The following is a 23,644-nucleotide window of genomic DNA, read 5'->3' on the forward strand; positions in this document are numbered from 1 at the left end:
GCAAGACCTCAGGACTACTGTCCACTACCACTCCCCAAATCACAGCTTAAACAATTTTGCAAGGAGGAATGGGAAAATCTTTCTCCATCATGTGCAAAGCTAATAGAGACTTAGTCAAGAAGACTAATGGCTATAATAGCTCAGAGAGGTGGCTTAATTAAGTACTGAACTAAGGGGGATGAATACTTTTGAACTCCTGACATTTCAGTTTTTGAATTTTTAATTTTTCATGCTTTACAATTTTCCCTGTTTATTGAGCTCCACTGTAGAAAAAGGAGTATGTGATTCACACATCAAATTTCTCAATTAAATTGATTAAAATCCCTGGTTGTAATACTCGCGTGAACTAAAGGTTGGGAACAGAATACTTTTACAAGGCCCTTAATATCTGAAATATCTTTTGATACCCTCTTTTATATTACTGGCTAGCTTACCTCCACATTTCGTTTCTCTTATTATTGCTTTTTTTAGTTTACTTCTGTTGGTTTTTAAAAGATTCCCAATCCTCTGACTTCCCACTTCTTTTTGCTACATCACGTGCCCCTCGCCTTTGCTTTTATGCTGTCTTTGACTTCCCTTGTCAGCCTCAGTTGCATCATCTACCCTTTAGAATACTTCTTCATCTTTCCTGCAATCTATTCTGCATTCCAAATTGCTCCCTGGAACTTCTGCCATTGCTGCTCTGTTGTCATCACTGCTAGTGTCCCCTTCCAATCAACTTTGGTCAGCTCCTCTTTCATTTCAACAGAACACCACCCTAACCCCTCTGCCTACCTGCCTGTCCTTTTGATACAATGTGAATCCTTGGGTGATAATGACTTAACGATGCCCGCAACTTCACACCTGGCAAATTTAAGCTGCATTACTAGGTTATCTACCCTATTCTGTACCTATTCCGTACACTGTGTGCATTCAAGTATGACAACTTTAGTCCTGTATTCCTCACCCTCTTTGATTTTGCCCCATGTTACACTTCAACTCATCCTATTCTTTGTAGGTTTGCCCTATCATCTGCCTGTCCTTCCTCACAGTCTCAAACACTGGATCTGCTCGTATACCAATTGCCCCATCCTCTGCCCTATCTCCCCGGTTCCTATTTAAACTCTCCTTAACAGCTCTAACAAATCTGCCCACAAGGATTTCTCATTTCTCTTGGGTTCGGGTATTACCCATCCATTTTGTACCGGTCATACCTTCCCAGTATAAATCAAAATGATACAGAAATCTGAAACACTGCCCCCTGCACAAATTCCTCAGTCACGCACTCAGCCACTAAATCATTCTATTCTCACCCACACTGACATGTGGCACAGGCAGCATTCCAGAGATTATTACCCTGAAGATCCTGCTTTTCAGCTGTCTACCTAACTCTCTATATTCACTTTTCAGGACTTCCTTCCTTTTTCTACCTGTGTTCTACCACAGCTTCCAGCTGCTGACTCAGCCCCCTTTAGTATGCTGTGGATAAGCTTAGAGACATCCCTGACCTGATATCTGGGAGGCAACATACCATTCCGGGTGTCTCTTTCACATCCACAGAGTCTCTTGTCTGACTGTGGAATCCCCTATCACTACTGCACTCCTCTTCCCTTCTGATCCACAGAGACCCATTTGCTGCAGCTTCGTACTGGTAGGTTATCACCCCCTCCAATGGTATCCAAAGTGGTATACATATCATTGAAGGGTTCAGCCACAAGGATACTGTGCACGAGCTACCTATTCTCTTTCCCTTTCCAGAGAGTCACCCAGGTACCTGTCTTCTGCACCCAAGGGGTGATCACCTCCCTATCTATCATCTTTTCATTCTCCCATATGAGCTGAAGGACAGTCAGCTTCCTTCACCTCAGCCCCTCTAGTGGAAGTTCCTTCAGAACTGCTCCCTCCTCCCACTGTGGCGGTATCGGTCTGGCACAGCCCTACCCCCATGACATTGTGGCCCTTCCTCTACGATGTTACCCCAGCAGTGGTGTCCTCTCAGGACCACCCCTCTGACAAGGTGAGTCTCTCTAAGTGCTTTGGAAAAGGCTCTAGAGGGTGTCAGCAAGTGAGGCAGCATCTATGGAGGGGAATAAACAGTTGATATTTTGGACTGAGACCTTCTATGGGGACTGGGAAGGCAAGAGGAAGAAGCCAGAATAAGAAGGTAAGGGAGGAAACAATAAAGCTAGCAGGTGATAGGTAAGACCAGGTGAGGGGGAAAGTGAGTGGGTAGGGGAGATGATTCCTTCCATAAACACTGCTTGACCTCCTGAGTTCTTCTAGCATTTTGTGTCTGTTGCTCTGGATTTCCAGTATCTGCAGAATCTCTTGTGCTGCAGGAGTGGTACTCAGTGTTAGAGTCATTCTGTTACACAGCAGCTATCTGACATCTTGCTCTGTTGTACTATGTTTTCTTTCTCTTCCACAGCCTGCCTTTCTACAAAATCATTGTCCCTACAGTGGATACGGTGCGGTACAACTTCCTGGTCACCAACCTGGTGGCCAACCAGTGCCCTGTGCTGCTGGTTGGACCAGTGGGCACGGGGAAGACCTCGGTGGCTCAGAGTGCACTTCAGAGCCTTGATCCAGTTACCTGGTCAGTGCTGACTGTCAACATGTCTGCTCAGGTATGGAAAATTCCCCCTTATTCATGGTATTATAGAGAAAAGTTACAAGGATGTTGCTGGGACTTGAGGACCTGAGTTATAGGGAAGGGTTGAATAGGTTAGGACTTTATTTCCTGGAGTGTAGAAGAATGAGGGGATGTGTGCACAATTTTGAGGGTTACAGATAGGGTAAATGCAAGTAGGTTTTTTCCACTGAGGTTGCATGAGACAAGTAGTGCTCGTCAGCATTGGACGGCAGCCCACCTAAGAGGAGGAAAACTCTGATTTTAAACCTCTGCTGCCTTGTGGCCATACCACCCATACCCACCCATGGGAAAGGCTTTGGGAGTAAACCCCGAGGAAGAAATCCGGAGCTGGGGTCCCTAAGGCAGTTTGATGTTGTTTACATCTTCACTCTGGCAACCTCTGCAACGACACTGGTGCCAAACTGTATCGGCGCTTGCCCTTCCCTTGGACTACATCAGTGACGTGGAGAGGGGGAGCCCGTTGCATGGGCAACAGCCAGTTCTTCAAATCTTCCCACCCAGGCTTGCGCCCTGGAGAGGACACAGTCCACCAGAGGTGCAAACCTCTGATCCCTGAGATCGACGGCTGCCTACTTCCCCTCTGACATCTGATTCCTAAATGGACATTGAACCCGTGAACACTACCTCACTTCTTTAATATATTATTTCTGGTTTTTGCACGCTTTTTAATCTATTCAATATGTGTACACTGTAATTGATTTACTTATTATGCTTTTTCTCTATACTATATATTTCACGACACATGCTGTTTCTGATACTACTACATTAGACTAGAATTAGAGGTCATAGGTTAAGGATGAAAGGTGAAATATTTAAGGAGAACTTTAGGGGCAACTTCTTCACTGAGACAGTGGTGTGAGTGTGAATGAATTGCCAGTAGAAGTGGTGGATGCACCATTTAAGAGGTTGGATAAGTACATGGATGGCAGGGGCATGGAGGGCTGTGGTTTGGGACAGTCAATGGGACTAGACAGAATAATAGTTTGGTATGGACTAGATGGGCTGAAGAGCCTGTTTCTGTGCGGTCATGCTCCATGAGGGGTGATTGATAAGTTCATGGCCTAAAGTAGAAGGAGTCAATTTTAGAAAACCTAGCACATTTATTTTTCCTACATTTACACACTTAGTCCGACGGTCGTGGAGCATCCGGATCCCTTCTTCGTAGAAGTTGGCGTCTTGGACCTCCACAAGTGGTCCACAGCAGGGGTGATTGATAGGTTCATGGCCTGAGGTAGAAGGAGATGAGTTATTAACTTCAAACTTTCTGCATTTTCATTCAAAGAGTTGAACTGCACGTACATGTAATGAGAGCTGTATAACTCATCTCCTTCTACCTTAGGCCAGGAACTTATCAATCACCCCTGCTGTGGACCACCTGGAGGTCCAAGAGGCTCTCGTTACATGCACGTGCAGTTCAACTCTGAGTGATAATGCAGAAAGTTTGAAGTTAATAACTCATCTCCTTCTACCTTAGGCCACAAACTTATCAATCACCCCTGCTGCGGACCACTTCTACAAAGAAGGGATCTGTATTCTCCACGACCGCTGGACTAAGTGTGTACATGTAGGAGGGGACTATGTTGAAAAGTAAATGTGCCAGATTTTCTAAAATTGACTCCTTCTACCATAGGCCACAAACTTATCAATCAGCCCTCGTATTTGCCCTTTGGAAATGAGCTGGTTACTTCAGCTCTTACTGGTTGAGTGGATGCATTCTCTGTTGTGAAGAGCAGTCAGCAGCTTTGCACACTGCCTAGAATTGACACTAAACCGTGTAGTTCACACAGCAAGATTACAAACACATCCCACTAAGCACTTAACATAGAAAACATAGGACATAGAAATTTACAGCACATTACAGGCCCTTCAGCCCACAAGGGAATAACATCTGCAACCTTCCAATCCTCCAATACTTCTCCCGTCCTTAATGATGATGCAAAGATCATCGCAAGAGGCTCAGCAAAATCCTCCCTCACTTCCCACAGTAGCCTGGGGTATACCTCATCCTGTCCCAGTGAATTACCTAACTTAATGATTTTCAAAAGCTTCGGCACACCCTCTTTCTTAATGTCTATATGCTCAAGCGTTTCGGTCCACTGTAAGTCATCCCCACAATTACCAAGGTCTTTTTCACTGGTGAATACTGAAGCAAAGTATTCATTAAGTACCTCCGCTACCTCCTCTGGCTCCATGCACACATTTCCACTATCACATCTGATTGGTCCTGTTCTCACATGGCTCAACCTCTTACTCTTCACATACTTGTAGACCTGGTCTATTTGTAAAATACTTAGTTTATTTGTTTGCTTGTAGAATGTTTAGTTCTGGTCACCCCTGTTACAGGAAAGATGTGGAAGCTTTGGAGAGGATGCTGAAGAGATTCATCAGGATGCTGCTGGGATTAGAGGGTATGAGCCATAAGAAAAGGTTGAACAAATTGGGTTGTTTTCTCTGGTGTGGAGGAGGCTGACAGAAGATATAACAGTGATGAAGATATGACAGATAAGATTATGGTGCATAGATAGAGTAGACAGACAGCATCTTTTTCCCAAAATTGAAACGTCTAATACCAAAGGGCATGTATTTGAGGGGGTAAGTTCAAATAAGATGTATGGGGCAAATTTTTAAACAGAGAGAGGTAGCTAGCTGGGGTGGTGGTGGAGGAGGCAGATACGATAGAGCCATTCAAGATGCTGTTAGATGGGCACAGGAATGTAAGGAAATAGAGATTGTGGAGGGTTTAGTTTAGTTAGCCATTTGATTATTAATTTAAATTAATTCTGCAGAACATTGTGGGCTGAAGGGCTTGCTCCTGTGCTGTACTACTTTCTGTGTAACCCCTCCAGCTGCCTTAGCCCCATTGTTCTGTCTAAGGCAGAATCATCTCCCCAAACAGCTTTCTCATGTTATGAGTGAAGAGCTCCAAAGTTCAGCTGCTGTAGAAGACCAGAGGGACTGGGACATGGGACCGCCAGCTACCACTACCCTTTCTGATGTGGAAATCTATTGCTGTTCTTCCGTCAGTACTGAATTGGAATCACGGACCTTCTTTTGAAATGACACCATGGCAGCTTCACGCTCGTGGTGTGCCCAGGTTCAGGAAGGAGGTTCACCACCTTCTCAAGCAGATGGGGAATGGACAGTGAATGCTGACCTTCCTGGCAATATCCACGCAGATCAGAGAGCACTACATCACAGAAACGGGTCCATTTGAAACATCAGGCTTCTGAACTGGTGTGGATAACTTCACTCACCATAACTCTCAAATGATTCCACAAACTGCAGGCTCACTTTCAAGGATTTTACAACGTTCTTGGTATTTTTTCATATGCACAATTTGTCTTCTTTTGCATGCTGTTTGTCAGTCTTTGTTTATGTATAGCTTTTAATAAATTCTATTGAATTTATTGTCCCATGAATGCCTGTAAGAAAATGAATCTGAAGGTAGAGATAATAATATGATAATAAATTTATTTTGACTGACTAATCCTTATTGAACTGTTATTCTACCTAGTTCCACCAACCCTCACATGGACCACAGCCCTCCATACCCCTCTCATCCTTGTACTTACCAAACTTCTCCGAAAAGTTTCAATCAAAGCAGTATCTACCACTTCATTTCATACTCACATCATCCTCTGAATGAAGAAATTCCCCCTCAGGTTCCCCTTCAACATCTCATCTTTCACCCTCAACCTATGACTTCTAATTTTAGTCTTACCCAACTTCAGTAGAAAAAGCCTGCTTGTATTTATCCTATTATATGCCTCATAATTTTGTATACTTCTATCAAACCATCACTCATTCTCCTATGCTCAGGAATGAAGTTCTAAAGTTCTCTGTCTCTTACAATATTATCGATATCTTTCCTGTAGGTGGGTGACCATAACTTCACACAAAGGTCGAGTAATGGATTGGTTGCAGCTGAGTGTGAACCCATGGAACATTCATGGTCCAGAAGCTCCTGGTTAAAGGGAAGGTTGAGTGGAGTTCCTGACCACAGACAGATTTCAGTTCTCTGGACAGTGAAATCTGTGCTTAGGTTTAAACAAAAGGTGATGGTGATGCTCAAGAGCCTAGGCAGGACCTTGTAGAGCAAGAGGGTAGGTGTAACTTGAAACTGTCAGAGCTGGTTAATATCAGAGCAGTCAAGGTGCAGATAAGAAGGAAAAAAGTGAACGGTGTGGTTAAGGACACATGGATCAGATAGGATCTGGAGAGTTACAAGTTAGAGAGAAGAAGCTAAAGAATGGACTTGGAAGAGCGAGAAGGTGGCATGAGAAGGCCTTGGTGAGTAGGATTAAGGAAAACCTCAAGGCATTCTACACATATGTGAAGAATAGGAGGATGGCCAGAGTGAGGGTAGGACTGATCAAGGATAGTAGAGGAAACATGTCTGGAGCTGGAGCAGGTAGGGAGGTCCTTAATGAATACTTTGCTTCAGTGTTCACCAGTGAAATGGACCTTAATGTAAGTGAGGACAGTGTAAAACAGGCTGATTTGCTTGAACATGTTGCTGTTATGAGAGGATATGCGGGAACTTTTGAATAACATTAGGATTGATAGGTCACCAGGCTAGATGGGATATACCCCTGATTATACTTAAGGAAGTGAGGGAAGAGATTGCTGAGCTTTTAGGATCTCAACATTGAAGATAGACAGCTGGAAAGGCAAAGGGGCATAGATGTTAGAGATAATGGGAAAGTGGATCACGGCATGGTTCCTTTGGAGTTGTGAATGTGATTCCTGACTCTCTTCACTCTTCTTCACAGACTACATCCAATAACGTCCAGGAAATCATCGAGAGCCATGTGGAAAAGAGAACCAAAGGTGTTTACGTTCCTCTCGCCGGCAAGAGGCTCCTCACCTTTGTGGATGACTTGAGCATGCCGGCCAAAGACACATTCGGCTCCCAGCCGCCCCTGGAGCTGCTGAGGCTCTGGATCCATTACGGTTTCTGGTACGACCGACGCAAGCAGACTGTAAAGCACATCAAGGTAATAAAGCTTTCCTTTTCACTACTTAGGCTTGTTCCAAAATAACCTGCAGCCGTTGAGGAAGTTTTGAACTGTAGTCAGTCACAGTGTGGAAAATGTTCCAGCCGACTCATCTGAATAGCCATTCGGTCCTCAAACTGAGTCTGGTGTTCAGTAAGATCCTGGTTGATCTTGTATCCCGTTATCCCCCTATAGAGTTCAGGCTTTGTCTCATTGAGGCTTTGGCGAGGAAGGGTGAAAGCTATAGGTAGACCTTTTTTGTTTAATTTTTCTTTCTTTCTCATTGCACAGTTAGAGCAGTAGGGATGCCAGCTGAGATAGTAGAATGCTGCTCTTGCAGGATGTGGGAAGGCAGAGAGAGACCTACAGTGTCTACCCCTGCAAGAAATGCATCCAGATGTAAGCTCTTTCAGACTGTGAAAATGAATTGGATGAACCCCAGGTCATTCAGGAGCCTGAGCTGATCAACAAGCAATACAGGGAGGTAGCAACAACCAAGGTGCCGGACTCAGGTAACTGGGTGACCATCAGGAGAGGGAAAGGGGATAGGCAGCCAGTGCAGGGTACCCCTGTGGCTGTTCTCCTAACAACAGGTATACCACTTTAGATAATGTTGGGCTCAGAAGGGTAGGGGGGAGAAGAGGACTGCGGTAGTGATAGGGGATTCCATAGATTGAGGAACAGGTAGGAGATTCTGTGGATGCAGTAGTGACACCAGATGGTATGTTGCCTCCCAGATGCCAGGGTCAGGGATGTCTCAGATTAGGTCTACAGCATTCTAAAGGGAGCAAGCAGCTGGAAATTGTGATACCTTTTGGTACCAACGACATAGGTAAGAAAAGAAGAGAGGTCCTAAAGAGAGAGAACTTGGAGAGTTAGGAAAAAACTGAAAAACAGGACCTCCAGGGTAATAATCTCTGGATTGCTGCCTCTGCCACGCACCAATAAATAATTTGGCAGACGAATGCGTGGCTGAGGAATTGGTGCAGGGAGCAGGCAGGGTTTCAGGATTCTTGATCATTGGAATCTCTACTGGAGAAGGTATGATCTGTACACAAGGGACGCATTATAACTGAAACTTAGAGAGAGGCCAATATCTAGATGCAGTGTGTAGTGAGACTGTGAGGAAGGACAGGCAGATGATAGGGCAAAACTGCAGTTAGTTGAATTGCAACATGGGGCAAAATTGAAGAGGGTGATGAAAACAGGACTGAAGTTGTTCTATTTGAATGCACACAATAAACAGAATAAAGTAGCAGCTAAAGATTGGCAGGTATGATGTTGTGGGCACCATTGGGTCGTTATATTCTAAGAATATTCTAAGGACAGGCAGATAAGCAGAGGGGATAGGTAGCTCTGTTGTAATGAGAGAAGAGCTTTCTAAAGTTGATTGGAATGGGATCCTAGCGGGGATGATGGTGGAGCAGCAATTGTGGGAGTTTGACGTTGACTTGCGTATGATGTTGTGGCCATCACAGAGTCTTGGTTGATAGAAGATCATAGTTAGGACCTTAACATCCAAGGATACACATTGTGTCAAAAGTCCATAGGATAGGAAGGTTAGCAGAGGGGGTGGTGTGGCTCTGTTGGTTAAAAAAAAAACAACTTTAAAAAAAAGGTGACATAGGATCAGAAGATGCAGAATCCTTGTGGGTAGAGTTAAGAAACTGGAAGGGTAACATGACCCTGAGGTATATGACCCGTTGGAGTTATATACCTCTGAACAGTAGCTAGGACGTGGAATATAAATTACAACAGAAGACAAAAAGGGCATGTAAAAGAGCATTGGGGATTTCAATATGCAGGTAGATTGGGAATATTAGCTTGGTGCTGGATCCCAAGACAGGAAATTTGTAGAAAGCCTAGGAGATGGATGCTTAGAGCATTTAATGTTTGAGCCCACGAGATGAAAGGCAGTTCTGGATTTGATGTTGTGTAATTAACCAAATTTGAATTAAATTGACTTTATTACTTACATCCTTCATATACATGAGGAATAAAAATCTTTACGTCTCTGTCTAAATGTGCAATGTGCAATTTATATAATTTATAATAAATAGTATATACAACAGGATAGTCCATATAACATAGAAATACAGTTCTGTCAGCATGAATTAAGCAGTCTGATGGCCTGGTGGAAGAAGCTGTCCCGGAGCCTGTTGGTCCTGTCTTTTATGATGCAGTACCATTTCCCAGATGGTAGCAGCTGGAACAGTTTGTGGTTGGGGTGACTCGGGTCCCCAATGATCCTTTGGGCCCTTTTTACACACCTGCCTTTGTAACTGTCCTGAATAGTGGGAAGTTCACACTTACAGATGCGCTGGGCTGTCTGCACCACTCTGCAGAGTCCTGCAATTGAGGAAAGTACAGTTCCCATACCAGGCAGTGATGCAGCCAGTCAGGATGCTCTCAATTGTGCCCCTATAGAAAGTTCTTAGGATTTGGGGCCCCACACCAAACTTCAACCATCTGAAGTGAAAGAGGCGCTGTTATGCCTTTTTCACCACAGAGCCAGTATGTACAAACCACGTGAGACCCTCAGTGATGTTTATGCTGAGAAACTTAAAGCTGTTCACCCTCTCAACCTCAGATCCATTAATGTCAATAGGGGCAAGTCTGTCTCCACTCCTCCACAACCAGCTCCTTTGTTTCTGCGACATTGAGGGAGAGGTTGTTGACACCACTGTGTTATGGTGATGACTTCTTTTCTGTAGGCTGCCTCATTATTATTTGAGATTAGGCCAATCAGTGTAGTGTCATCAACAGATTGGAGCTGTGGGTGGCGACACAGTCATGGGTATACAAAGAGTAAAGGAGGGGGCTTAGTACACAGCCCTGAGGGGCACCTGTGTTGAGAGTAGGAAGAGCAGAGGTGAGAGAGCCAATTCTTACCACCTGTTGGCGATCTGACAGGAAGTCCAGGATCCAGCTACACAAGGCAGGGTGATGGCCGAGCTTTCTGAGCTTCTTGTTGAGCCTGGATGGAGTTATGGTGTTGAATACTGAACTGTAGTCCAAGGACAGCATTCTCACATAAGCATCCGTCCTCTTCAGATGTGTAAGGGCGGTGTGTAGAGCTATGGCTATTGCGTCATCTGTCGATTGGTTGTGTCAGTAGGTGAATTGTAGGGGGTGCAGTGTGGGTGACCTGCCCCTCAAAGCATTTGCTTATTAGTGAAGTGAATGTGACAGGACGCCAGCTGTTCAGACATGTTACTTAGATACAGGAAAAATGGTGGATAATTTGAAGCAGGAAGGCACTCTACACTGGGAGAGGAAGAGGTTAACAATGTCTGTAAACACACCTGCCAGTTGTGCCGCACACACCCTGAGTACCCGTCCTGGGATGCTGTCTGGTTGCACAGACTTGTTGGAAACACCTGTGTACTTCAGCCTCAGAGATGACCAGGCTGCAGGTCACATCAGCAGCTCTCCTCGGGCTCATCAATATTGGCACCACTGAATTGAGTGTAAAAGAAGACTTAGCTTGTCTAGCAGAGAGGCAGTGATGTTGGTAAATCCACTGCGTTTACCTTTGAAGTCTGTGATGGTGTGCAGATGTTGCCATAAGCTGTGTGTGTTGTTGGTGGAGAACTGAGCCTGAATGCTGTCCCTGTATTGTTGTTTTGCTGCCTTGATGACTACACAGATCGTAGCTGCATTTCTTGAGCTCCTGCTGATTCCCAGAAATGTAAGCTCTGTGTCGCATGGTAAGTGTTGCTCGTACAGAACTGTTAATCCAGGGTCAAATTTGATTAGGGAGCTTAAGGTAAAGGACCCTTGGGAAACAGTGATCATAGAATTCACTCTGCAGTTTGAGAGGGAGAAGCTAAAGTCAGATATATCAGTATTACAATGGAGTAAAGGGAATTCCTGAAGCATGAGAGAGGAGCTGGCCAAAGTTGATGAGAAGGAGACACTATCAGGGATGATGGCAGAATAGCAATGGCTAGAGATTCTTTAAGCATTTCAAAAGGTACAGGATAGATATACCCCAAAAATGCAGAAGTATTCAAAATAAAAAGAAGTATTCTAAAGAGAAGTTTATGCCACTGTGACTGACAAGGGAAGTTAAAGGCAGCATAAAACCAAAATTTAGTGGAAAGTTAGAGGTTTGGGATGCTCTTAAAAACCAACAGAGGGAAACAAAAAAAAGCCATAAGGAGAGAAAACATGAAATATGAACGTAAGCTAGTCAATACTATAAAAGAGGATACCAAATGTTTTTTTAGATATATAAAGAGAAAAAGAGTGATGAGTGGACTGCTGGAAAATTATGCCAGAGAGGTAGTAATGGGGACAAAGAAAAGACGAACAAACTTAATAAGTATTTTGCATCAGTCTTCACAGAATGCCAGAATTTCAAGAGTGTCAATGGACAGATGTGAGTGTAGTTACTATTAATAAGGAAAGATGCTTGGGAAGCTGTAAGATCTGAAGGCAGATAAGTCACCTGGACAATATAGACTACACCCCAGAGTTTTGAAAGAGGTAGCTGAAGAGGTTGTGGAGACATTAGTAATGATCTTTTAAGAGTCGGTTGATTCAGGCTGCTCCGGGGTCCAGATTTGAGGACTCAATCTTGGTTCGGAAATCTGTCGCTCGTTTCAATTGTTTGCATGATTTGTATTTATTTCTCTCTCTCGTGTTTTGGGTGTTGGTCTTTTACTTTTATTTTTATTCTTTTTTTCGTTTAATTGGGTTATTTCGGGTTCCTTGCTTTCTGGTTACCTGTGAGCAAGCAAATCTCAAGGTTGTATAATATATAATTTGATAATAAATGTACCTGAATCTTGAATCTTTTTTTGTTCGCACATTGTGTGTTCTGTCTTGTTTTTCATGGGTTCTATAGGGTTTTTTTGTTTTGTGGTGGCCCGTAAGGAGAAGAATCTCAAGGTTATATATTGTATGCATACTTTGATAATAAATATTTTTAAACTTTGAAATATATCCAATGACTTGGCCTGCACAATGCTGTGGCAATGAATTCCACAGATTCATTCCACAGAAATCTGTCCACATTTCTGTTCTAAAGGAATGTTCTTGTATTCAGAGCCTGTGCCCTCTGATCGGAGACTCTTCCAGTACAGAAATATCCTCTCCATATCCACTCTATCTAAGCCTTTCAATATTTGATAGATTCAATGAGATACTCACTCATTCTTCTAAACTCCAGTGAGTGCAGACCCATCGCCAGCAAGCACTCCTCATAGTCCTGGGATCATTCTTGTAAATCTCTTCTCCTTCCATATGTAATGCGCAGTAAGGCTTCACTGCTAAGGTAATGGTTTCTCTGTAGCAGCAATCTTTGGGTTATGACTACAAATAACGGGGGCTTTGGAATATACGCTAGCCAATGAGAGGCATATTGTTCTTTCTTGTGGGTCTGGGAGCAGGGATTTTTTGGTCTTTTGTTGGCAAGTGATGAAGAGAGAAGACCTGAATGGAAAGAGTTGGTAGACCACTGGATGGAGTGGACTTGGAGTGAGGGTCGGATGGTCAGCAACCCTCATAGGAGGTCGATGGGGGAACAAATGGACGATTCTGTGAGCTCCAACGTGCACTTTAGACTGTTTCATTACAATGGACCTTTTTTCTTTTTATTTTCTTTACTAACCCTATAGTCAGATTAAGATTTATAAAGTCCAATCATTTAATTACATAAATTGTACTGTCTGATATTTTGAAATTTGGGTTGGTAACCGGGCAACACCTCACGCAGCATCCACACAAACGAGATTTCTCAGTTTGGCTGGGCCAGAGGCTGTCTTCCCCTAGACAAACACATGCAGGCTGAACCTCAGGCTTACAATTGTGGGGCCTCATCCGGGATTGATTCTGTTGGATGCTGTGTGATTGCCCTGAGCATTGAACCAGTGGGTTGTGTGTTTAAGTCTGTGCTGGTATGGATACTGGCGGGGTGGAGTGGTGGCGCGCCTCTGTGGTGTTACTGGTAACTAATGTGTGTGTGTTGAGTGGGGTGGATATTCGTTGAGGTTGTAGCATGGAGGTTTGATAAAGTGGCAGGCTCAGACCTTGTTTTAGTTCAGACTAGTGCTGACGTAGCGGTAGTGGAACCGCCAGTGTCTATCGGTGCCCCAGGTGAGGCGGGGCCACGGCCTGTCCATACTGTCAGGGAGGAGGAGAAGGGAGCAGCGTGGGCCGAGTCCCGTAGCTGGGGACGGAGACTTCAAAGACAGGATTCTATCATTGTGAAGGAGAGAGGGGAAGGAATGGTTGGATTTGGAATGTCTTAGTCCCTGTCCCCCAGTGAAAAGAGAGAATTCTAAGGTAGTTACCTCTCTGGCGAATTAATGGAAAAAAGCCCAGGTTCAAAGTCCCAGCTGTGGTAGGCTCCACCTATTCTCTGGAATAACGCCCACCCCTGAAAGGGAAGAGGAGTATGAGACTTGGGCGGAGAAGACCTCTCAGTTGTTAGATGAGTGGCACTGCCACGTAAAGCGACAAGAGATTTGTTGAAAGTTTGAGTGGGCTGATGTGGTGAGAGCTGTGAAAACACGCCAACCCTTAGCTAACATTGCTGATTATCTGGGCACACTGGAGAGCGCTTTTGGCACGACAGGGAGCCCACTGGAGCTCATGGCGGGGTTTCAGAACATGCATCAGGAGAAGGGGAGAAGCTTTCCGCTTACATTGTAGGCTAGAGAGGCAGCTCAATTGTTTGCAGCTCAGAGGGGTCATTTAGGTGGCTGAGGTGGATCAGTTAAGAATGGACCAGATAGCCAAGGGCGCGAGGTCCCAGGACCTGATGCCATTTGGTTGGCGGTCAAAAAGGGAGACATGGCTCAGGCGGAGAAGACGAAACAGGCATCGGTGTCTCCATTACTACGAGAATATCCTCGGTTGGAGTTGTGGAACCAGATCTTGTACCGGGTCAGTCACCCCTGGACCGACCTCGGCTTTGCCAGCTGGTTCTGCTGGAGAAGTATCGGAGGATTGCGTTGAAGTCACTTCGTGATGATTCTGGACATTTGGGGGTTGAAAAGACCTATGGATTGCTTAGAGATTGGTTTTATTGGCCTAAAATGAAGCCGGAGGTCAAAGAATACTGCAAGTTGTGCATTCGCTGCATACGGTGGAAGACACTGCCTACATGGGCAGCTCCCTTGTCCCACTTGCAGAATGCAGGGCCCCTGGACAAGTGTGTATGGATTTCCTGTCCATAGAACCCAATGCCAGCAACACGGCAAATATCTTAGTCATCACGGACCACTACACCAGATATGCGCAGGCTTTTCCTACCAAGGACCAGAGGGCGTCGATGGTGGCCAAAGTGTTATGGGAGAAGTATTTAATTTATTATTATAGCCTTCCCAGCTGGATACATAGTGACCAGGGATGGGACTTCAAGAGCAGACTCATCTATGAGTTACTGGGCATTCTTGGAGTCGAGAAGTCGAGTACCACATCCTATCACCCGCAGCGTGATCCCCAGCCAGAGAGGTTTAATCGGGCCTTGCTAGACATGCTTGGGACCCTGGAGATCAGCAAGAAGAGCAGATGGAGTCAACACATTGGACACCTGGTTCATGGTTACAACTGTACCCAAAATGAAGCTACTGGGTACTCGCCATATTATCTGATGTTTGGGTGCGAGGCGAGGTTGCCCATTGACCTTTGTTTTGGGACTGACGAAGGTGACTTACTGCCGAAGACTTATCTGAAGTATGTGTCTGGAATGAGAAAAAAGCCAAAAAGGGCTTATGAATTAGCCGGTGCCTGCCTGCCGAGCAGAATCAAGGAAATAAGAGGAGGTATGATCAAAAGGTGAGGTTCTCCCAACTCTTGCTGGGAGACTGGGTCCTCATTAGGAATCTGAGGCTACCTGCTAAACATAAATTGGCAGACCACTGGGTAACTAAGCCCTATCAGATGCTAAACCTACCAGTTTTTCGGGTGAAACCAGAGGATGGGAGTGGGCCTGTCAAGATTCTCCATCGGAACCACCTGCTGCCCCTAGACCCAGAGCCCAACTTGGAGCCGACACTTAGAAAGAGGACTCTGCAGAAATGTGGGCAGCTACAGGGCCCACAGCAGGAGAGGTTAGGCTGGCCCCTACCCCTGAGAAGGGCTACTGATTCGGAGGATAAGGACCTGGATGTGTGGTATATGCTGCCTTTTTCTAACTCCCTATTGATTGAGGAAGAGACTTCCAACCCTTCTCCTGCTGAGTCAGGTGAAATGGAGGACAGCCTGGGTTGCAGCGGGACCCTGCAAGGGATGAAGTGGGGCTTGGCCACGGAACAGAGGTGTCTGAGTTGCAGATGGGTACAAGTGATAGGTCGGGGGAGGCCTCACAGGTAGACCAAAAGTATTCCCAGTAGTGTCTGAATCTGAAGAGTTAGGTGAGGGGGTACGAAGATCTCAGAAACTTAGGAGACCACTGGACAGGCTGGCCTACATAACACCAGGGAAACAAAGCGTGACCCCTACGGGTTTGGAGAGCTATGTCACTGCCTTTTGCACCTGGATTGGACTTTGTGTTTTGCAGGAAGGGTTGGTGAATTATCTCAACGTCATGAGGACATGACTAAATTTGATGGGGGGGAGAGTGTAATGCACTGTAAGGTTTCACTGCTAATATAATGGTTTCTCTGTAGCAGCAATGTTTGGGTTATGACTAGAGATAATGGGGGCTTTGGAATGTATGCTAGCCAATGAGAGACATGTTGTTCTTTCTTGTGGGTCTGGGAGCAGGGATTTCATGGTCTTTTGTCAGGGTTGCACTTAGATAAGGGGCCTAAAACTGCACACCATATTTTAAGTGTGATCTGATCAATGCCTTATAAAGCCTCAGCATTACCTCCTAGCTTTATGTTCTAGTCCTTTCAAAACAAGTGCGAACATTGTACTTGCCTTCCTTACCACTGACTCAGCCTGCAAGTTAACCTTTAGAGGATCCTGCACGAGGACTCCCAAGTCCCCTTGCACCTCCAATTTCTGAATTTTCTCCCCACTCATAGAACAGTCTATGCCTTTGTTCCTTCTGCCAAGGTGCATGACCATACACTTCCCTACACTGTATTCCATCTGCCAGGAGCTGTGGAGTTAATCAAAGTACACACTGTAAAGCGTTGTGGCGTGGAGTGTGTTGGTTTTATGCTTGAGACATTTACCAGCTGCTACCATTCATTTCACAGGAGATGTTTCTGATGGGTGCGATGGGTCCCCCCGGAGGTGGCCGGACAGTTATCTCTCCACGCCTGCTAAGCCGCTTTAACCTGATCAACATGACATTTCCTGTGGTAGGTGGTCACTCTCCAGCAATACCTGACATAATTCCAGCATCTTAACAATTAAAATAAGGTGAAAAAATTTCATGAAATTGGGAGATGGACAGGACAATGTTTGTGGTCCTTGAGTCTGTCACATGTAATTTGTATTATCTACACTTCCCATTTCACGTGGAACTTGTTATTCCTTTTTAGTATATTAGCTTTCTTTGTCAAATATACATCAAAACATACAGTGAAATGTATCATTTGCTTCAAATCAGATCAGAGAGAATTGTGCCGGAGCCAACCTGCAAGTGTCACTATTCTTCTAGCAGTAACGTAGCATGCCCACAACTCACTGATTCTAACCTGTGCCTCTTTTGGACTGTGGGAGGAAACCGAATCACTCGAAGGAAACCCACAATCTCATGGGGAGAAAAGCCTTACAGACAGCGGCGGGAATTAAACCCCGGTCCGACAGCTAACCGCTCTACTACCGTGCTATCCATGCTATCCTGAAAGTAGCAACAAATGTAGGGGAAACATCTCTGAAATTCCTCTTCTACCATCTTAGTGATCAGAAATGAAGGGGCTTCACTGTGTCATTGACAGTGTCATACTGTACTGAGCTTCTGCAGACAGGTTCTGATGAAGGGTTTCAGTCCAAAATGCTGACTCTTTCTTCTTCTCCATAAATGCTGTCTGACCTGCTGAGTTCCTCCAGCATTTTAAATGTGTTATTCCTTTTTACTGTATTAGTTACTGAGTTTTATCTGCTCTATCTGCAATATCATATGCACCCATTAAACGTGTTGTGGTCATATAAGTTTGTGCACAGATGTACCTCACTCAACCTGATTTCCTGTTTCCTCATGCTCTTCAGCAGACTGACGTGAACATTTTCCCCTGACAGACCTCCCAGATTAAGCGTATTTTCAGTACGATGATAAACCAGAAGCTGCAGGACTTTGAAGAGCAGATAAAACCGATTGGCAACATCATCACAGATGCCACCATTGAGCTTTACAATGAGGTTGTTCAGAGATTTCTGCCAACGCCAACCAGGATTCACTACCTCTTCAACCTCCGAGATATCTCCAAGGTACCATTCTCCATCATTTACCCTCATCTCCATCTTTCTCTTGCTCTTTCAAGCTCTCACCTATCTCCCACTACTGCACTGTATTTTTCCCATTCTTTTACCCTTCTTCCTCGATTGTTGATACCTCTATCAAATTCTCCCTCATTCGTCTATGAACCAGGGATGAAGTCCTAACATAATTTGGAGTATTGTGTGCAGCTCTGGTCACTGGTCTACAGGAATTCGATTTCAACATTTAAGATGAATTTGGATAAGTATATTTTTGGGAGGGGAATGGAGGCCTATGTGCGGGTTGATGGAGTTTGACAGAACAACAGTTCAGCATTGATCAGATCGGCCTAAGGGCCTCCCCCTGTGCTGTAGTGCACTATGATTATGGTGAAAATTTGTTTTACTTTGTACTGCTCCCTGTTTAAGTTGAGTTCACACAGCACCATTGTTTACACTAAATCCTGCATTGGTTTGACTGCTGCCCACAGGTCTTCCAAGGGATGCTCCGTGTGCACAAAGATTACCATGACTCCAAATCCAGCATCGCTCGGCTGTGGGTCCATGAATGTTTCAGGTACCTTTCCTACTCTCTACCTTTCCCCCAGAGCTTTTCCCAATGCACCCCTGGGTCCTGTGAAGAAGGCTGTTGGCATGCTACCCTTCATCAATCAGGGTAAAGAGTACCAAAGCTGCAATTTTACAGGATGCTGCCCAGGCCACACTTGGAGTATTGTGTACAGGTCTGGTCACCCTGATATAGGAAAGATGTAATTAAACTAGAAAGAGTGCAAAAAAATCAACAAATGATGCCAGGACTACAGAGTTATAGGGAGAGGCCTTTTCTCCATGGAGTGTAGGAGATTGAGGAGTAATCTCATAGAGGGGCATAGATAGGGTAGACATGTTTCTTTTCCCCAAGTGTAAGGGGGTTTCGACTTTTAACACAACTGCAGAGGCTAATTAAAATGGCGTCTTTGTTATGTTAATCTGGGGAATGCGGCTTTGTTGTGTTAAACGCTGAGAAAGTTTGCGCTAACAGTTTGTTTTTGCTTTAGTGTGTGATAAGAGAGTGTTATGAACCAATTGGGATACTTGTTATGGTTTTGGTGTATTTGGAGATACTGTATGCGCGGGGTTTTGGGGGAGAAGGCGGGAGAGCGAGACAGATGATGGACGAGGTGCTGTGAGTCCGCTAATGGGGTCGGACCCCGAGCGGGACATTCGGCGAGGAGACGGAGACGGACTCGTGTGGAGCGTCTGGTCGACCACCGTTGTTGGTCCCAGGCGGCCGGTCGAGGTGGTCCGAGGGGGTCGCAGGGTGAAGAAGAAGGTCCTTGAGCTCCAACGGCTTGGGGTCTCTGGGGAAGCATGTTCCCAGCAATGTATCAATGAACTTCCGAAAGGAAAAGACCCTATTCCTGAAGGTTTAGAGGGGCCACGCCCCAGGGTGTCGCTATGGATAGAGGGAAGCGATGCTAAAGCTATCCTCGACCCCGGGGCACAGATCAAGTTGTTGTACAGTTTGTTTTACAACCTGTGTCTGAAGCCTTTACCCTTGACAACCGCAAGGGCACCAGAGACTTTGGGTACTAGTGGCAGTAGTTATCCAGAAGACGATGATTGGTTAATGACCCTGGAGTTCATGGGGGCATTTTCTGGGCACCCAGCATGTCGAGTTGCGTCTGAGGACGTGTGTAGCAGCCTTGAGCCGGTACCGAATTTAAACGAGCGACCCTGAGGGTGGCCAGGGGGGTCTACACAAGTTTGAGAAATCAAAAATTAGCAGAATTTCCAATCGGAGCAATACTCGCTCTAATCTGAGGTTTTCAATGTTAACTATCCCATCCCCGATCCGGAATATTCCATATTAACCCTCCCATCTCCTTGATCTGAGATATTCCACATTAACCCTCCTGTCTTCCTGATCTGGGATATTACACAGTAACTCTCCCATCTCCTTGATCCAGGATATTCCATATTAATTTTACCATGTGCCTGATAAGATATTCTACGTTAACCCTCCCATCTTCCTGAACTGGGATATTCCACATTAACCTTCCCGTATGCTTGAGCTGAGATATTCCATACTAATCCTACCATGTGCCTGATCCCAAGATATTCCATATTAACCCTCCCATCTCCTTGATCTGAGATATTTCACAGTAAACCTCCCATCTCCTTGATCTGAGATATTTCACATAACCCTCCCATCTCCTTGATCTGAGATATTTCACATTAACTCTCCCGTCTCCATGTTCTGAGATATTCCACATTAATTCTACCATGTGCCTGATCCCAAGATATTCCATATTAACCCTCCCATCTCCTTGATCTAAAATATTTTACAGTAACCCTCCCATCTCCTTGATCTGAGATATTCCATATTAATCCTACCACGTGTCTGATCCCGAGGTATTCCACAATAAACCTCCCATCTTCCTGATCCAGTATATTCCATGTTAACCATTCCTTGTGTCTGATTCTGAGATGCTCTACATTAACCCTCCTATCTCCCTAATCTGGGATATTCCATGTTAACCAATCTGTCCACCTGATCTAGGGTAACACTCCCTGATCCACGTTAACACTCCCATCTCCCTGACCTAGGGTGTTTTCTGATCGGTTTGTGGACCAGAAGGACATGGAACTGTTTATGACGTTGCTGAATGAGAAGTTGGGAACCTTCTTGGATATGACATTCCACAATCTCTGTCCTAACAAGCAACCACCCATCTTCGGTAAGTATGGACTTACTAGTGGTATAGGCCAGGAGTTGCTCCCCTGCATCATGGTGTCCATTGAGCTCAGGCACTTACACAGCATCTATTGAAGTTCCATGTGTATCATTTGCCAGAAGATTTGTGTGGTGAGTATGACTAGGTTTAAGCATCTGTTCCTTTTCATGTCAACATTGCGTAATGGTTTGGAATTCTATCCAGGACTTTCCTGAGGTACCTGGGGAAGATGCTGTGTTTAGAATACCAGGCTGCCTTCCTGACCAGTTCATAAACCCAAGAGACTCTGCAGATGCCAGAAATCCACAGCAACTCACACAGAGTGCTGGAGAAACTCGGAGGGTCAGGAAACAGCTATGGAGAGGAATAAACAGTTGAAATTTCAGGCCAAGACCCTTCATCAGGACTGGAAAGGAAGGGGCCAGATGATGTGGGGAGGTGGGAGGAGTATAGCTGGCAGGTGATAGGTGAGACCAGGTGAGGGGGAAGGTGGGTGGGGGAGGAGGATGAAGTGGGAAGCTAAGAAGTGATAGGTGGAAGAGGTAAAGCACTGAAAAGGGAGGAATGTGATAGGAGAAGAGTGTGGACCATGGGAAAAAGGGAAGGAGGAATGAACCAAAGGGAGGCAATAGAGATGGAGTGAGAGGGGAATGGAAAAGGAGAGAGGAGGTATGGGAGAAATTATCAGAGGTTAAACAAATGAATGCTCATACCACAGGTTGGAGACTACCCAGACGGAATGTCATGTGTTGCTCCTCCAACCTGAGATTGGCCTCAATATGGCAGTAGAGGAAACTGAGGGTGGAGGACAGACATGTTGGAATGAAAATGGGATTGGGAAGTAAATTAAAATGGCTGGCCACTGGAAAATAATACCTCTTGCGGCTGTGTCTACAGTGCAGTCTATGGTGTTTACTTGAACCATCCGCTTTTGATGCAATGGCGACAGATGGAAAGTGCATTGCTAGGATTGTGGTCTATCTGCTGGACATAGGGTAGGAAATAGGTTTCTGCCAAAAGCTGTGGCTTCATTAGAAAAATATTCATACCGATGGCACTTACTATCACAGTGAATGGCTGTTTATCGACTAAAACCCCAGCCTCATTCCCCTAGTAGATGGACTTGTGTACAGATATGGGTCTCCGTGCTTGATCCCTGACCTAATTCCCGAGGGCCATCATGATTCCATTAGCATTATGGCCTCTCACTGCTCTAGGAAATTCTTCCCAAAGCTCGATGTTGGAGAAAGCTTCAGGCTAAGTGGGAATTCCCACCGTACATGGGGGAAACAGATGACTGAAATCCAGTGGTAGCCATCACACCCTGTGAGATACAAGCTGAAATACCTCTTTCATACAGAGAGTTCTGATATCCCTCTGGATTTGGGCAGCGGGTACAGGTGAAGCAGTTATCAGGGGGAAGCTCTCTCAGTGCTTATGAGCAGCGTCACCTGAACTGTGGAATATTACACCTTTGGCCACTTTCTCATCAAAATTATCACCAAGGGAGATAGAACAGTACAGCACAGTACAAACCCTTTGGCCCATGAAGTTGTGCCGACATATTTACTTACTCCAGGATTGATCTAACCCTTTCCTCCCACATTTCCCTCCATTTTTCTATCATCCATGTACCTCTTAAATGTCCTTAATATCCTTTCCACTGCCACCAGCCCTGGCAACATGTTCCACGCTCCCACCATTCTGTGTGGGGAAAAACTCACCTCTGCCACCCCCTACCAATCACTTTTTTTCAGTCATCTTAAAATGATGCCTCTTCGTGCTAGCCATTTCCACCCTGGGAAGTAGTCTCTGGCTGTCCACTTGATTAACTTGTACACCTTGAATCCTCCTTTACTCCAAAGAGAAATGGTCTCTCTGAAATGTTCAATCATCACCCTTCGAAAGGGGACCCCAAACCTGACTGCTTTCCTGTTCCAGGTTCACCAGTGCTACATGAGGTGGTTTAGCCCCATTTTCCAGCGCAGCACCTTCAGCTGTCAGCCCAGGGCGTGCAATCAGCCAGCCCCAAGGAAACATGATCTCGGCTGGGTTTGGGGGTAGTGGGTGGCAGAGTCTCTCCCAGATATCAGACTTCATCTTTGTTTGCAATGCATACAAAATGGAAGCCCAGTTCAAGAATCAAGTGCCACCTCCCCACACCAAATCCCTTTCACCTACCAAAGTGCACCAACAGTTCTCCTACAGGTAGGCCCTGATTAATGTGGAAGTCTTTCTTTCTTGGCCAGGTGACTTCATGCGAGGAGATGTCTATGAAGACCTCCCCAACTTCAAGGCACTGAAAGCCTACATGGAGGCCCAGCTGGAGGAGTATAACGCCACCCCTGGGGTGGTGCCAATGAGCCTTGTTCTATTCAAAGATGCCATTGAACACGGTAACCAAAATAAAACTATTCTGGGGCTCTTATATCAAATCAGTAAGCACAGACCTTCAAAACTTGGCTACTTGTCCTTCCCACTTTCTCAACTTGACCATAGCTGCCTTCAGTCTTTGAAAGGCTACAAAATGTTTTAAGAAAGATGTTTGTGCTATCACAATGGATAAAGCACCAAGAAAACCTTTTCCCTGATCCCAGCCCAGCCTTCAGGTGTCCTCTGAGCCTATTATTTATTTCGAGATACCTACGCTGCCCAATTACACCGACAAGATCAATTAACCTACTAACACGTATGTGTCTGGAATAAGATAAGGTAAGATATAGGAGCAGAAGTAGGCCACTCGGCCCATCAAGTCTGCTCCACCATTCAATCATGGGCTGATCCAATTCTTCCAGTCATCCCCACTCCCCTGCCTTCTCCCCATACCCTTTGATGCCCTGACTAATCAAGAACCTATCTATCTCTGCCTTAAATACACCCAATGACTTCGCCTCCACAGCCGCTCGTGGCAACAAATTCCACAGATTTACCACCCTCTGACTAAAGTAATT

General features: G+C 45.3%; 1 protein-coding gene across 1 annotated transcript in view; it reads left to right on the forward strand.

Moving 5' to 3' along the window:
• dnah2 (dynein, axonemal, heavy chain 2) overlaps positions 1 to 23,644 on the forward strand; it is a 609,335-nt gene that overhangs the window by 381,604 nt on the left and 204,087 nt on the right. Inside the window, exons 49-55 of the mRNA XM_072258532.1 lie at positions 2,408 to 2,606; positions 7,405 to 7,629; positions 16,791 to 16,895; positions 17,779 to 17,967; positions 18,447 to 18,532; positions 20,566 to 20,696; positions 22,943 to 23,089. Coding sequence (XP_072114633.1) covers positions 2,408 to 2,606; positions 7,405 to 7,629; positions 16,791 to 16,895; positions 17,779 to 17,967; positions 18,447 to 18,532; positions 20,566 to 20,696; positions 22,943 to 23,089 — 1,082 coding nt within the window. The remainder of the gene's footprint in view (positions 1 to 2,407; positions 2,607 to 7,404; positions 7,630 to 16,790; positions 16,896 to 17,778; positions 17,968 to 18,446; positions 18,533 to 20,565; positions 20,697 to 22,942; positions 23,090 to 23,644) is intronic.

The sequence above is a fragment of the Mobula birostris genome, chromosome 5 (genome assembly GCF_030028105.1).
Source record: "Mobula birostris isolate sMobBir1 chromosome 5, sMobBir1.hap1, whole genome shotgun sequence".
Lineage (NCBI taxonomy): Eukaryota > Metazoa > Chordata > Chondrichthyes > Myliobatiformes > Myliobatidae > Mobula > Mobula birostris.